This window comes from Notolepis coatsorum, assembly GCF_963971535.1.
Source record: "Notolepis coatsorum genome assembly, chromosome: 3".
Lineage (NCBI taxonomy): Eukaryota > Metazoa > Chordata > Actinopteri > Aulopiformes > Paralepididae > Notolepis > Notolepis coatsorum.
In genome coordinates, this window is record NC_140167.1 from 168,753,509 (window position 1) to 168,770,003 (window position 16,495).

The following is a 16,495-nucleotide window of genomic DNA, read 5'->3' on the forward strand; positions in this document are numbered from 1 at the left end:
GACATTTACCGGGGCCAGTTTTGAATTGCAGGTGCTCCCGTAGGTGCTCTTTGAGAGCTGTTTTGAAGGAGGGTAGGGATTCACATTATTTTACGGCTGTGGGTAGGGCGTGCCACATTGTTGTGGCATAATTGCGAAACGTGTTTAGTCCCTTGTTTGAGCCGAATCTGAGTTGAACATGATTTGTGGAACTCCCTCTGGTGTTGTGGTCGTGGTATTCATTGACATTTGGGAAGTATTTCGACATGTACAAGTTGAAGCGCTCGTCTGGTAATCAGAAGGTTCCTGGTTCTCCTCCGGCAGCGTGCCGAAGAGTCCATGAGCAAGACACTTACATTTAGTCATTTATCTGACGCTTTCATCCAAATCGACTTACAAGTTCTGTACGACAGGTCAGCAGGAATGGTACAACTCTTTCTAGCTGAGTAACAATGTTCGTCAAACAGTGTTGAAACTTGGGTGCTGCAGTCTTGAGTGATTGATTGATTGATTGATTGAATTGCTTGAAAACTTTAATTAACAGATTGCAGAATGGGTACAGTACAGTACAACTCAATACACACAATTGTTAAGGAGATGCAGACCAGAGAGACATTCGTCTTGTTTACATCAGGGTCCCCCATTTTCAATTCATAATGACATTTATGACATACAGATATAGAATCTAATCATCTAATCTAATCTAACCATGACATTTATGACATACAGATATACAGTACTGTTACATTTGTGACATACAAGATATGCAAATATACAGTACTGTTATACAGAGATCCTAACAGTAAATATATACATACGAGGGGGAGGGAAATGTACATTAGGAGGGGGTGGGTGGGTGGGAGGGTGTTCGGTCATTTATAGTGCATAGTAGTAGAGACACATTAGCATAGTAGGTAGTAATATACGGTAGGCAAGGAAGATAATTTAGTGGCAAAGTGTAACCCCCTAACTGCTCCAGATGAGCAGGTTGGCACCTTGCATGGTCCCCTCCGCCATCGGTGTGTGAATGTCTGAGTGATTGTGAGGAACAAATTGTAAAGCTCTTTGGATAAAAGCTGTTATATAAATGCAGTCCGTTTACCATCTAGCCATGAAGTCCATGAGGTTTTAGTTGGACACATTCGCCTCCAGTTAAGATTCCTGCTTTCCAGATTACTTCCTGTTTCTGTTTCTGTGTGTGTGTGTGTGTGTGTGTGTGTGTGTGTGTGTGTGTGTGTGTGTGTGTGTGTGTGTGTGTGTGTGTGTGTGTGTGTGTGTGTGTGTGTGTGTGTGTGTGTGTGTGTGTGTGTGTGTGTGTGTGTGTGTGTGTGTGTGTGTGTGTGTGTGTGTGTGTGTGTGTGTGTGTGTGTGTGTGTGTGTGTGTGTGTGTGTGTGTGTGTGTGTGTGTGATTGTGCATGCTAGGGCTGACCTTTGAATTTTTTTTGGAATTCGAAGCTTCGGGTAATTATTATTATTATTATTATTATCTTTTATTTAATTTAAATTTTTTTATGTTGTGGGACTTGTACAGCACTTTGTTCAACTTTGTCAGTGCTGTAAAGTTTAAACCTTTTTAAATCTTAGACAAACAAAACACTGCTTTCATGAAATATTGTAAGCCGTCATTTGAGGCTTTATAAAAGCAGCACAATGAACACAAATCTGTCAGTGCCGAGTCCGACCTCATTTTAAATAACAAGCAGCATTGCTTGTTGTAGTTAACAAAGAGAGGCAGAGTTGATTTTGCACCCCAAAAAAATAAAAAATCATTTTAAAATATTTTATTTTAATAATCGAATTTTATTTTCATATTCGAATCCCATGCCCATCGAACGAAGCTTTGAAGTATTTAAGACAGCCCTAGTGCATGCGTGCGTGTGTGCATGCTCGTAATCACATCCATAATTCTATCATCCACTCACGCATCCTTCTCACGTCCACCTCAACAATGTTCATCAAAGTGTTGAGTGCTACAGTGTAGGTTAGTTTATTAGGACAAGTGCATGACAGTAAGGTTAGTTAGTGTTAGATTTGAATATTACATTTTTTTTATTATTATTTCAGATAATGGTTGAAGAAGTGCATCTTTAGTCGACCGCGAAAGATTGGACGGGTTTCGACTGTCCTAACTGGGGTGGGTAGTTCATTCCACCATTGTGGGGCTAGGACTGAGAATAGGCGACTTCTCTTTGATGACCCTCCCGGAGCTCGGATAGGAGTAGGTCTGAGGCAGCCAGAAGATGCAGAGCGTAGGGGTCTTGAGGGTGTGTAGTTAGAGACCATTGACCGGAGGTAGGCGGGAGCAGTTCCCTTTGCCGCACGGTATGCCAGGTCGAGCGGATTCGTGCAGCAATGGGGAGCCAGTGCAGGTCCCTAAGAAGTGGGGTGATATGGGCCGACTTCGGTAGGTTTGAGATCAGGCGAGCCGCTGCGTTCTGAATGAGTTGAAGAGGCTTGGTGGCAGTGGCCGGGAGGCCAGCAAGCAGTGCGTTGCAGTAGTCGAGGCGGGAGATGACTGTTGATTGGATGAGGAGTTGGGTGGCTTCTTTTGTCAGGAAGGGGCGGATCCTTCTGACGTTGCTCAGGAGGAATCTGCAGATTCTGGTTGTCGCTGCGATGTGAGCAGAGAAGTTCAACTGGTTGTCGAGGACAACACCAAGGTTCTTGGCGGTCGGGGACGCGGTCACAGCTGCATTCTCGACTGTGATGGAAAGGTCGGTCAGGGGGGAGGATTTGGAGCAATTCTGTTTTGCTTAGGTTCAGTTTGAGGTGGTTGGTCGTCATCCAGGCGGAGATGTCGGACAGACAGGCCGAGATCCGCTCAGAGACGTGGATATCTGAGGGAGGGAAGGAGAGGAAGAGTTAAGTATCATCTGCATAACAATGATACGAGAAGCCATGAGACATGATAATGTTACCCAGTGATTTAGTGTAGAGGGAGAAGAGAAGGGGTCCTAGGACCGTGCCCTGGGGGACACCCGTCCGCAGGGGGGCGGGTTGCCGACAGGGTCCCTCTCCATGACACTTGGTAGGAGCGGTCATTGAGGTATGATGTCAGCCATGTCAGCGCAGAGTCAGCCACTCCCATTCCTGCGAGGGCCGCGAGGAGGATCTGATGGTTGACTGTGTCGAAGGCTGTAGATAGATCTAGGAGAATCAGGACAGAGGAGAGGCCTTTCGCTTTTGCTAAGTGAAGTGCCTCTGGGACCGCAATGAGGGCCGTTTCTGTGGAGTGGCCAGTCCGGAAGCCTGACTGATTAGGGTCTAGGAGGTCATTCTGTAAGAGATGAGCAGTAAGTTGGTTGGATACAGCACGTTCAAGTGTTTTAGAAATGAAGGAGAGAAGAGAGACAGGACGATAGTTGCCTATGACGGTGGGGTTCAGGTTTTATTTTTTATGAGCAGTGTGACTGGCTTGTTTTAGGGAGGTGAGGACCACCCCCGAGTTGAGGGAGGAGTTGATGGTTGCAGTTAGGAATGGGAGGATGTCTGGTGCTATGGTCTGGAGGAGTGGGGAGGGTAGCTGGTCCAGCTGGCATGTAGTCGGACGGTTCAACGTTACCAGTGTCAGGGTCTCGGCTTCTGTAATGGGAGAGAAAGATGACAGAGTGAAGGATGAGGTTCTCGATTCAGTATTCGGAATGGGTGGGGGTTGGGAAAAGGAGCTGCGGATGTTCTCCACTTTTTCCTCAAAGAACATCGCAAAGTCTTCGGCAGAGAAAGATGAGGGAGGAGGGGGTGGGGAGTGAGGAGGGATGATATAAAATCATCCTTTTTCAAGCCATGTTTTTAAAGGAGGGGGAGGGGGGGTGTTAACTCCCCTCTCTCCCTCTGTGACCTCAGAGCGTACAGGGATTTGTAATCGGCGCTTGCGATGCAGGAGGAGGAAACACACAGTGGGTCCTTTGCAAACGGCACAGCATTCAAGTGCAAATGAAAAGCTAGCGTGATGCCCTGCCTTCGCCCGGCGCGTACTGACTAAAGCATTGTTCCCGCTCGCTCTCCCCCCTCTCTCTGGACCCCAGCCAGCAGCCCCCGCCCCCCTCTGGACCCAGCCAACCCCCCCCCCCCCTCTCTGGACCCAGTGGAGCCCAGTGCCGCTGGACTGGCCCCGCAGAGTGCTGGGGGTGTTGTGTGGGGAGAGAGAAAAGGATGCGTGCTGTGCTGCGCTCACACTCAACATCCTTCTCTGGTCTCTCCTCCACCGATGATTCTTAAGTGGGTGTTCAGTCAGTGGGTGCACTTCCTCTCTCGGCTCTAATCTCATTGGACCGTGAATTCCTCACAGGAGGGACTTAACGCAGTACCCCGCAGTATCGGATCTCTTACTGGCATCGATAAAAGCAATATGGCATCGCCTTTGTGTATTTTTAGAATAAGGTGTTCATTGAATAATATGCATTATAATTCTTCTATATACCTACTTATACATCTGCATATAACCAATATAACTCTGTATGATAGCGTGTACAATAATGCTGTATATACCATATATAGATATTTATTCTTTTCTTACGTGTATATATCTATCCACATCTGTCTGTACATACCTTGTTACATATCTGTAGATACTATCTATCTGTACATATCCCTTACCTACTCTTACTAGCTAACTGCTGGCCAGTATGACTTACTACTATAGTGTATTTATACCTGTATCACTGTACATATTAATACTACAACTCTGTACACACATACATCTGATTAGCACTATTACTCAGTAGTACTAATTTATATATTTTATATCCAGGTTTAACCACCTGTACATTGTATATTACTATTGCACTTTACTGTTACATTTGCACTCTGGTTGGATGCCAAACTTCTTTTCGTTGTACTGTACTTAATCAAATCAAATGTATTTGTATAGCCCAAAATCACAAGGAATTGCCCCCATGGGCTTTACAGGTCAAGAAGAAACTTCATAATAGATCCAGATAAAAAAAGAAAACATAAAATCCACATTTGCAACAACCCCAGACTTTCCCCAATGAAGATGAGGAACGACTCCCTAAAACCTGGCAATGGGGAAAAAAACACCACAGGCCTGTGTGGGGGAGAAACCTCAGAGGAGCCGCTCAAAGGGGATCCCCCATCAGGATTTTTTTTATCCACTTTTTCTCCTTATTTTCTATTTTTCTCCCATCCCAATTTCGCTGTTTCCAATTCTTCCCTCCCCTGTCTTGAACGTTGCTCGCATATGCCCCCCACAGGTCGGTCGTAGGGAGGATAGAGGCCTTGCATCACGTGTCCCCTCCGGTACACGCGGAGGCAGCCTGTCACATCTTTTCACTTGCCAGCACGGACTCTCATTGGCGTGGTGTAACGTGTGGGAGGCTGACACTACCCCCGCTATTTCCTGTCTCTGCTGTGCAGGCGTCCCCCAACCGACCTGTAGGAGTCGCTGTCCACAACGTCCAGATTACCACCCATCGACGGATTTGAACTCGGTGTCTCTTGCGTTGGTGACGAGCGCAATGTCCGCTGCGCCACCCAGCCGCCCATGGGATTTCAGTGATATTATAGTGTTGCTATGGATGATAGATGGATGGAGAATAGAACAAGCGAATAATTGGTATGTATGTATATATACATGTAATAAAACACATATACATACATACATGGTAGCAATAGTATCTAAAATACATAAGAACATTTAAAAATTAAAATAGAGCTAAGAACAAAAAAGCATAGGAATACAAGCGCTGGTATGAAAAATAAGATGAAGGCTCAAAGTCTCAAAGACATATTCATTTACATTTACATTTATAATATTCCCCAGGGGGCAGGAGAACCACACGGATCCAATTGAAGTAGAGCGGCCATGGTTAGACGCCGGTCAACTGAGGACGACCTAGAGCAGATCCATCATGCCTGTGGCACTCGGGTCCAGTTTGAGGTAGAACAAGCGACGCTGTTGGCCACAACAAGGACGGCGCAGGGAAGATCACACCACATTGACAGACCCAACGGGGGCAGGACCAGGGATGGCTGTATATAGGCTGTGTACCTGTATATCAACACACACAATCACTGGAGACATCCACTCAGAGAGAGACAGGGAGAGATACAGCACATTATACTTATAATGACAATACATTTTAATCTAATGTAATCTAATCTGACGTTGTGCATCATATTTCAGGCTTTTGCAGATGGATAAGAACAACGTGGAGGCTCTGAGGATGATGGCTCTACATTCTCTCTGTAGAGACGGAGACATAGCGGAGGTACAACCCGTCCAATGTCCCGTCCTCACGCCTTCCCCTCTTGACCGTGTCTGTGATCATCTGCAACTCGTATAATAATCATGACAGGGCTGCTCGATATCACATTCAAGATTATATTCAGATTTAGTGTCCCAGGTGTCGGGCTCCTCACTCATTTTGATGGACGCTTGCTACACATCTTTGACATAAACCTTTACACCTTTTCAGTGGAATTGCGTTGCTAGGCAACAGCTTGTGTTGCTAGGGAACAGCTTGGGCCTGGCTTTATTGCCTGGCTTGTGTTGCTAGGGAACAGCTTGGGCCTGGCTTTATTTCCTGGCTTGTGTTGCTAGGGAACAGCTTGGGCCTGGCTTTATTGCCTGGCTTGTGTTGCTAGGGAACAGCTTGGCCCTGGCTTTATTTCCTGGCTTGTGTTGCTGCTAGGGAACAGCTTGGGCCTGGCTTTATTTCCTGGCTTGTGTTGCTGCTAGGGAACAGCTTGGGCCTGGCTTTATTTCCTGGCTTGTGTTGATATTAGCTAAGAATACAGTATACACAGATGTATACTGCAACTGTGTATACTGTATACTTTACATACTCATAGTATACATTGACAAGTGTTATTGACCATATTTATTGTATTAGTAACCCTAACCCTATAATATAACTGATATGGCATACAGACCCTCATCTGCACCTTTGATCACACTGCCTACTGCCTATCATATTATGCTTATATTCAGAGTTAATTTTCAGTCTGTGCTTATTTTTACTTGTATTGCCTATACGTATATATGTTTTCTACTATTACCCTGCCCATACCTGTAGTTCCCCTCCCCATGCTACTATGATGCCTGTATTTCCCCAAGGGGATCAATAAAGGAATATCTTATCTTATCTCATCTTAAACAGGGAAATAAACGTGAGTTAATTTATGTTAATGTTAATGTTGTCTTAAGTCTTAATTAAAAGGTCTATCGTGGTCACGGTGGAGATAGAAGTGTTGATGTTCTGCTGTGTTGTTTTTCGTCTCCCTTGGCAGTCGGTGAAGCAGCTCTCAAACCTCCTCACCAACCTGGATGTTCTGGAGCCTTCCAACCCCGAGCTCCTCTACAGGATGTCCTTGGCCTTCACCCGAGTGGTAAGATAACCTCTCACTCTTCACCCGAGTGGTAAGATAACCTCTCACTCTTCACCGAGTAATAAGATAACCTCTCACTCTTCACCCGAGTGGTAAGATAACCTCTCTCTGTACTCTAGTGGTAAGATAACCTCTCACTCTTCACCCGAGTGGTAAGATAACCTCTCACTCTTCACCTGAGTGGTAAGATAACCTCTCACTCTTCACGCAGTGGCGTCCTGACGCTGAGCGTCACCATAATTCATAGAACTTGGTTATATACATAACCTTACGTTCTATTTCATTATGGCTGCCGCTCAGCATCATCAGCACTACAGGAGCTGAGCGGGAGCCTGAAGCTCGACAAATGTACCCCACTGAGGCCCCCCACAACCATCAGACCGGGGAGGACCGAGCCCCCCCGACCCTCCCTAATGGAGGATACCCTCCCTATTGGAGGACGGGAGGGAGACGGATCCGACCGTGCGAAGAGGAACTCAAGCAACTCAACGCACAGGGTGAGCAGATCGTGGCTTGACCCCACGACTACGCACACGCACAACCCGCATGCCACCAGGGAACGAACGGAAGGAACAACCCTCGTTACTGCCCCCAAAATCACGGAGTCAAGAGCAAACTCAACCCCGTGGCAAGGCCGTAGCAGCGGAGCGCGAAGGAAGACCCAGACCCACTGAAGGGACTGGATCCCCTGGAAAAAGGGGGGTCCGGAGAGGTCAATGACGCCAGGCATCAAGACCCCACCAGGCGGTCACTTAGTGACACCGCCCCCCACATCGCCAGCGTATTCGGATAGGGCCCCTCCAAGAGCGGGCCCTTTCCCCCCAATAGTACACCGCCTGGCACACTGACCCTGCAACACAGGCAGTCAGCATGGCCGTAAAGCACTCAAAAAAGGTTAACCAACGGAAGCAGGCAGCGCACCGGGGAAACCAGGCAGCAGGCTGTAGACCTGAGCCTGGAGCACTGCGGACGAGACAGGCGCCAAAGGGGTCAACTGAAAACAGCCCCCCCGGCGGAAGGGGCGTATGCTGGCGTTGTTGAGCACCATGACAAAGCCTCCATCAAAAAAAACCCACCCAGAGGGGTCGAGGCAGAGAAGGCTGACACGATTGGCAGACGTCATGAACGTGCAGGGGCACACTCAACCAGGTAACCCGGGAGTTGACTCTGCTCCAACACACCAGGGAATCAACCACCCTCTCGGTACACAGACGGTGGTTGTTCCTATAACCCCTCAAGAAAAACTCCAAAACACACCTGCGGGTATACACCAGCTATACCGCAGTACAAGTGTTTCAATTTCCAAAAAAGGGTTATCCCAGGCCTACGGTTACAACGAAACAATACTTCGGACCGGGCTCGGCGGCTCGGGAAGCACACAGGGTTACCAGAGGAGGTCCAGAAGACCACCCCAACAGCCCCCTCTTCGCCATGCGTGAGAGAGGAGCGAAAGAAAGGAGAACCAGCCCCTTATAATAGTGCCAGGTACAAAGTGTACCCAACAAAGGGTCTCCATAACGCCTAACCCCGTGACACCCGGGCCGACCCGGCATTTTTCCCCCTGAAAAAAGCACAAGTCCCTCAGGGTACCAGAACAGCAGATCTGCAGCCCCGGCGGACAACGGGTTAACTGACCTGGACCAGCGTGACCAGAACCAGTCCCGTGCCCTAACCACGCCGACATGCCCACTCCAGGAGAGGGGGCAGGAATGCGTGTTGATCTAAAACATGAAAAGAGGGCGCCACCCAGACGGTCCTATTTATACCACGCTCAGTGGCCCACCCCAAGGGCGTGAGACCCCTCTACCTATGTTCTGATCTATTCCATTAACATCCCCCAGATATGAACGAGAATCCGTCGAGACCCAGTAACAGGCTCTGGTAAGAGGAAAAAAAACCCATCCCAGTTGCCCTATAAAAACGCTGTTTTAATAACAAGCAACCAAGGCGTACTAGCCTCCTGCATGATTCTTAACAGAAACACCCCGAGCCAGCACTATGTATGCGTCGGGACCCAAAACATATCAACGGACAGTCTAACCAGACCCCACATTGATCCTTCAAGGCGCCTGGGAGAACGACAAGAAGGTTGTCGTGCTTCATATTCTCCACTCTTTTTTATTAAAAAAGAAAGAAACACCGACTGACATGAATCCCACGTGACGCAGCCGAGGGTATTTTTTTTTTACATTTTCACATCCCACCACCCTCACTACAGAGGAGAGACGGAACTCCTCAGCGAGACTTCCCACGTGAGCCATAGATTGAAAAGTCACGGTAACATTGAGTCATGTGACCAACCGACTCAAGTTACACGTATATCGAGCGTAGTAGAACAGTAAGTTCCTACGCTCTGCCCCGACAACTTGACAACAACAGACCCTACATACGGGTCTAAACTCACGGAAGCCGTCGTCCAATAGAAACGTGCCTAGTGACGTTTGCTATGAGGGGGGGAAACCCAAGACTCAACCGCCCGTGATAGGTGCAGAGTCTGGGAAAACCCTCCCCCCCCCCCCCTCCTTGCCAAGCCGCCTAACAGCTTGGCCCTGATCGAATGAAAAGAGATTCCAATAACCCCCTGACGAATCAGAAGAGGGAAGGAGGGGTTTATCCGGTACCCCCTCACAAGCCCAACCCTTGCATACGACAACAACAATAGCCATATGATACCTTCAGTAGCAATGCTAATGAAATAGCGCAAGCTAAATCACTGCACGCACAGACACATCTGTGAACAGGGTTTATAGCAAGACCAAGTTGTGTGTGTGTGTGAACCCGACACCCGTATCTATGTTGTAAGACACAGAAAATCTGATAGAGAGAGAGAGCGGCTGAGCCGCGGTACGTTTTCATACGAGCATTACTGAAAACCAACACAATAGTGTTGCAGCTCAATATCACTGTTTAAGCAACAGAGCACACAACTAACCTCTACTGTTATGTGGAGATTCAAGTCGAGGCAGAGTGTAGGCTGCAGGCCTTGCTTAAGCTCTAACATGAATGTAATATCTAGCCCTCCTATCAACCCATACTAGCGAAAGATTCACACGTTGCAACCCCATCATATGTTTGGTGAATAAACACACAGTTTGTTAACAAAAAATACAGTCCCCCTTTAGAGGGGACTCTTTATTTTCGAACAAAAAATCATAGAGGGGCCGGGAAGGGAAACAGGGGGGGACCACAGAGGGAAAAAGTCACTGAAGTCTTAGCGATGCCTGCCACAAGCCGCTTGGGGCTTCCCACCCCGTGGAGCCCCGGAGGGACGGTAAACGATCGGCGGCTGGTCTCGACGATCCCTACCGTCACCTCCGGGCCTGCTGCAGTGGCGGAGGCGCCCTCTCTCCTCCTGGCCTTCTTCGCTGAAGGTCCAGCAGTGGCGGTGGTGGCAGCGGCGGCCACGGCGGAGGAACCTCGACGACGCGGCGGCCGTCTGACTCCACCGGCAACATCGGGCGGGGGGAAATGAGGCTGGAGCACGGAGCGCTCCTCCTGCATCTCCCTGCAGGTTGAGGTCATCAGCTGCAGTGCCGACCCGAATAATCCAGCCTCGGAGAGGGGTGCCGTCAGAAGGGGAGTCCTCTTCTTCTCCGTCACACGCGCCTGCTCCAGCCAAAGGTGGCGCTGGGTCAGAGTGGCCAGGGCGCGCACTTTCCCAGCGGCTATAGCCTGCGGCTGAATCAGATGCAGGATGGCTACTGCCGACTGGGCGAGCTGATCATGCTGTAAATCAGTCAGCTCCGTGCCGCCCGTTAATATCCCGGACATGAATCTCGCCAGCTGCGCGATGTTAGAAGTGGCAGCTAGAGTTCCGGTGATAAATAACTGGTTGCTCCAAAATGCCAACCGCCTCGCCGATTTCCCTTGGGGAACCGGCTTCCGTAACGGCTCCCACACCACCTCAGGACAAAGGAGCGCCGCCATCGGCCTATCAAGCCGTGGCACGCCCTCCTTCATGCCGTTTACCAAACCCGCCACCCGCGTGACTTGCACGTAGGCGGGAGTAAGGCCCATGATGTGGGAGACCACCTGGCCCTGACGAACATAGGCCGCCATTGAGGGGAAAAATGGGTAGACAACGTCCACCTCTCTCACCGGGCGACATTGCCATAGATGACCTATGAGATCATCAGGGACAGGAACAGGCAGTGGCTGCAGCAGCGGCACGCCGTTTGCGACTGCCGCCGCCGCCATGAGCTTGGGAAACAAAGCATGCAGTTCCCCCTGCATACTTTCCTCCTCCGAGCCCGCGTCCCTCACATACAGCAGACTACTGGTGAAGGAGCCACATTCTGATGTGGCTGATAGCAGGGCATCCCGCCGCCGAGTCGGAGGTTCTAACCCAACATCTGCGGACGGGGAACCCCAAGGAGACATCTCACCCCCCTCCAGTGTTACCTGGACAGGCAGGGGACATGTCTCCACCGGGCCTTCAAACAAGAACCCGTCCGCCTCTATCATGTAGTCCTCTGTCTCCATCGGCATGTAGAGACCGACGCATCCTCATCTGGCTCCAGCAACTCACCAAAACCAGGCCGTTCGCGTCTGCAAGCCACCATCTTGCGACGGGAGCGAGCTGACGCAAAAAGTTTGCGTCTCAAATCCCCCGCAACCAAAGGAGCCGGCCGCCCAACAGCGGACGACTCCCCGGAAGCAGAGGAACCAGAGCCGGAACCAGGCCATCGCACAGGAGACGGCACTGGTGCACCAGCTCCTTGGAGAGGCAAACTACCCATCGGACGCCTACCGGGCGTGGCTGCCGACCACGAGAGAGGCCTCAACCCCGCTCCAAGACGCACGACAGAGGCGGCGATGGAGAACCGCTGGTGAAGAGTAGCGTTGCGAGCGCGACCCTCCGAAGTAGACATTATGACTTAGCTTTTTTCTTTCGAAATATATGAGAGAAGAAAAAAGCAAGAAAAAATGTAAACACGTCTCAACTTTCTTCAGCTAACAACCTCGTCAAGTGTGGGATCTACCGAAGGCACTTCCTTGTGGTGAAAGTGAAGAAGGAGGCGAGTAGGTGACCACACACCTGCTTATGAAGGTAAGCGGATAGGGGTGTGGCCAAACGAATGTTGGGATGTAAAGGTACATTGTGGAATTTTTTATTCAGTGCTTGTGCACGAAGTGAAGTGCGTGCAGATGACGCTGAGCGGCAGCCATAATGAAATAGAACCTCTCACTCTTCACTCTAGTGGTAAGATAACCTCTCACTCTTCACTCTAGTGGTAAGATAACCTCTCACTCTTCACTCTAGTGGTAAGATAACCTCTCACTCTTCACCCGAGTGGTAAGATAACCTCTCACTCTTCACTCTAGTCGTAAGGTAACCTCTCACTCGTCACTCTAGTGGTAAGATAACCTCTCACTCTTCACTCTAGTGGTAAGATAACCTCTCACTCTTCACCCGAGTGGTAAGATAACCTCTCACTCTTCACTCTAGTGGTAAGATAACCTCTCACTCTTCACCCGAGTGGTAAGATAACCTCTCACTCTTCACCCGAGTGGTAAGATAACCTCTCACTCTTCACTCTAGTGGTAAGATAACCTCTCACTCTTCACCCGAGTGGTAAGATAACCTCTCACTCTTCACTCTAGTGGTAAGATAACCTCTCACTCTTCACCCGAGTGGTAAGATAACCTCTCACTCTTAACTCGAGTGGTAAGATAACCTCTCACTCTTCACTCGAGTCAAGTGTTAAGATAAGCTCTCACTCTTCACTCAAGTAATAAGATAACCTCTCACTCTTTACTCGAGTAATAAGATAACCTCTCACTCTTCACCCGAGTGGTAAGATAACCTTTCACTCTTCACTCTAGTGGTAAGATAACCTCTCACTCTTCACCCGAGTAATAAGATAACCTCTCACTCTTCACCTGAGTGGTACGATAACCTCTCACTCTTCACCCGAGTGGTAAGATAACCTCTCACTCTTCACTCTAGTAAGTAAGTAAGTAAGTAAGTATTTATAAAGCACCTTTCATACATGTCATGTAGCTCAAAGTGCTGTACACAATTATAGGCATATATAACGATAAAAGCAATAAAGTCACAGTGATCAGTTAAGATCAATGTTTAAAAAAAATAATAATAATAATAATAGTAACGTAAAAATGAAAATAACGTAAAAACAGTCATTTGCTTACCAGTTTGGGAGAACAGGTCCGCACAAACATTTCCGCTCAGTGGCAACCGGAAGTGCACTAAACCAATGCACTTGTATGGTAGGTAGCAATGTTTAGCTCTTATAACGCTAGTGTAGTTACGTTTTTATCAGTGGTCATAGTTGGGTCCATAGTGCTTTACCAAGTCCCATGGATCCATCAGTGGCCGTGTATTGTGGTAGAAAGAACGAAAAAGATTAACGTAAAAAGAAAACAGTCTAAAGTTTGAAAGTTTGGGAGGTCCGCAAAAACACGACCGTTCAGCTCAGAAGCTGAGGCGTGTCAAAAACTTTTGAAAAACTGGAGGCGTGTCTCCTATGTACCCGTTCCTTCATCTAAAAAGTTTGAAAGTTTGGGAGGTCCGCAAAAACACGACCGTTCAGCTCAGAAGCTGAGGCGTGTCAAAAACTTTTGAAAAACTGGAGGCGTGTCTCCTATGTACCCGTTCCTTCATCTAAAAAGTTGGGTCCACAAGGCTTATCCTAGCCTCATGGATCCATCAGGTTTTTCCAAGCCATAACTATTTGTAAGCTAGACTGTATAGGTACGTTTTTAATTTTCCTTTAAAAATGTGTATAGAGCTGGCGTTTCTGATGTGTGTTGGTAGTGTGTTCCATAGTTTTGGGGCATAGTTGGCAAATGCCATACTTCCTATCCTTTTTTGGTTTCTGGGCGTGTCTAGTAAACCTGTAGTGGATGACCGTAGCGTTCTTGAGGGCAGATAACTAACTAGGGAATTTGCTATGTATTTTGGGCCTTGCTCATTAAGAGCTTTATATGTTAGGAAAAGGACCTTAAAATCAATTCTATGAGTTATTGGAAGCCAGTGCAGAGTGGCCAGGACTGGAGTGATATGTTCTATTCTCCTTGTATGAGTTAGTAATCGAGCTGCAGAGTTTTGGATAAGCTGAAGCTTCCCAATGGTTGCTTTGGGAAGACCAGTGAACAGTGCATTACAATAGTCAAGCCGACTTGATACAAAAGCATGAATAAGTTTCTCTGCATCCTTTTTATTTACGAAAGGTCTTACTTTCGCTATGTTTCTTAGGTGGAAGAATGACGTTTTCATGGCCTTATTTATATGAGACTTAAAGGTCAGGTCTGAGTCCAAGATGACACCTAGGCTTGTAACCTCAGTCTTTACATAGGATGACAGACTCCCCAGGTTTTTACAAAGCACTTCCCTTTTCGCTTTTGGGCCGATCAATAGGATTTCGGTCTTGCTTTCGTTTAATTTTAGGAAGTTATTGTTCATCCACTTGTTTATTGCTAACAGACTATTTGTAATGGACTGTATGGCTGTAGTGTTATTTGGTTCTGCGGAGATATATAGTTGTGTATCATCAGCATAACTATGGAAGCATACATTGTGGTCTCGAATGATGTCCCCGAGGGGCAGCATATATAGTGAGAAGAGTAATGGACCAAGGCAGCTTCCTTGTGCGACTCCAAAATTGCTGTCATGTTCCTCGGATACATTGTCTCCAAGCTTAACATAGAACCTTCTCCCCTTAATGTATGTTATGAGCCAATTTAGTACATGATCGGAAAAGCCAACCAGTCTTTCAAGACGACTGATCAAGATATTATGGTCAATCGTATCGAACACTGCACTAAGGTCCAATAGGACAAGAATTGAGACTTTGCCAGCATCGGAGTTTAGCCTGAGGTCGCTAACTATTTTGGTAAGGGCAGTTTCAGTGCTGTGATTTGTTCTGAAACCTGATTGTAGTTCCTCCATGATGTTATTATCTTTGAGAAAGGAGTTTATTTGTACTGAGACTATCTTTTCTAATATCTTGCTGATAAATGGAAGGTTCGATATTGGCCTATAGCTTTTTAGTTCGTTTACATCTAAGTTTGTTTTCTTTAGTAGTGGTTTTACTACAGCCGTTTTAAATGCATCTGGAAAAGTGCCTGTTTGAAGAGACATATTTATGATTTCAAGGACATGATTTGAGACACTATCAAACACCCGCTTGAGAAATGCTGTTGGTATAGGATCGAGGCAGGAGGTGGCGGAATTACACTCAGAGACAATCTTACAGAGGTCAGGTAATGTAATACATGTGAATTCCCCCATAGTTATCTCAGGTGGGGTTTCACTCACAGCCAGATCTATATCAGCGGTAATGCTTGCTCTAATCAATGATATTTTTTCATTAAAGAAAACTGCGAACTCTTCACATTTTGTGGCTGATTGCTGCGGTATATGGGGGGGTGGTATGTTAATCAGCCGGTCAATGGTGGAAAAAAGTACCCTGGAGTTACCCATATTTTCTGAGATCATTTTGGAAAAATATTCCTTTCTCGCAAGTTGTATTGCCTTATTGTATGCGCCCATGGCGTCTTTGTATAAATTAAAGTGAGCTGTGAGTTTGAGTTTCCTCCATTTTCGCTCGGCTATCCTACATTTTCTCTTGTTATCTTTAACATTGGTTTTATTTAGCCATGGAGAGATTCTATCAGTTTTTACCTTTTTAACCTTTAGAGGGGCAACAGTATCTAACACAGTTGACAAGGTGCTGTGGAAGTTTTGCACTTGCTGATTTAAGGAGGATTCACTGCATTGGTCATATGATTTCATCATACTAGAGAATTTTGCTTCAGCTCTAGCGTCCAGAAGCCTTCTGTGAACTAGGAATTCGCTTCTGGTCTTATGTAATATTAGGCTTGTACCATAGAACACACAATAATGGTCAGAAATTGGAATTTGTTTTACTGATATATTCTCAATGTTTAGCCCTGTTGTTATTAGTAGGTCCAGAGTGTTGCCATGTTGGTGGGTGGCCTCGTGAACATGTTGCATCAGTCCAAAACTGTCCAGTAGGTTCAGAAACTCACAACCCCTGGGGTCATCCTTTTTGTTGATATGAATGTTTAGATCATCATTAAGAATGATTCTATCATACCTGGTAATGCAGATCGATATGAGTTCTGAAAATTCCTGTATGAAGAGTGGCGAGTACCTTGGTGGTCGATACAATGTCACAC

At 47.3% G+C, this 16,495-nt stretch overlaps 1 protein-coding gene across 1 annotated transcript in view; it reads left to right on the plus strand.

Moving 5' to 3' along the window:
- ttc21b (tetratricopeptide repeat domain 21B) overlaps positions 1 to 16,495 on the plus strand; it is a 156,215-nt gene that overhangs the window by 30,258 nt on the left and 109,462 nt on the right. The window contains exons 7-8 of the mRNA XM_084310923.1: positions 6,126 to 6,210; positions 7,232 to 7,330. Of these exons, the coding sequence (XP_084167049.1) occupies positions 6,126 to 6,210; positions 7,232 to 7,330 (184 nt within the window). The remainder of the gene's footprint in view (positions 1 to 6,125; positions 6,211 to 7,231; positions 7,331 to 16,495) is intronic.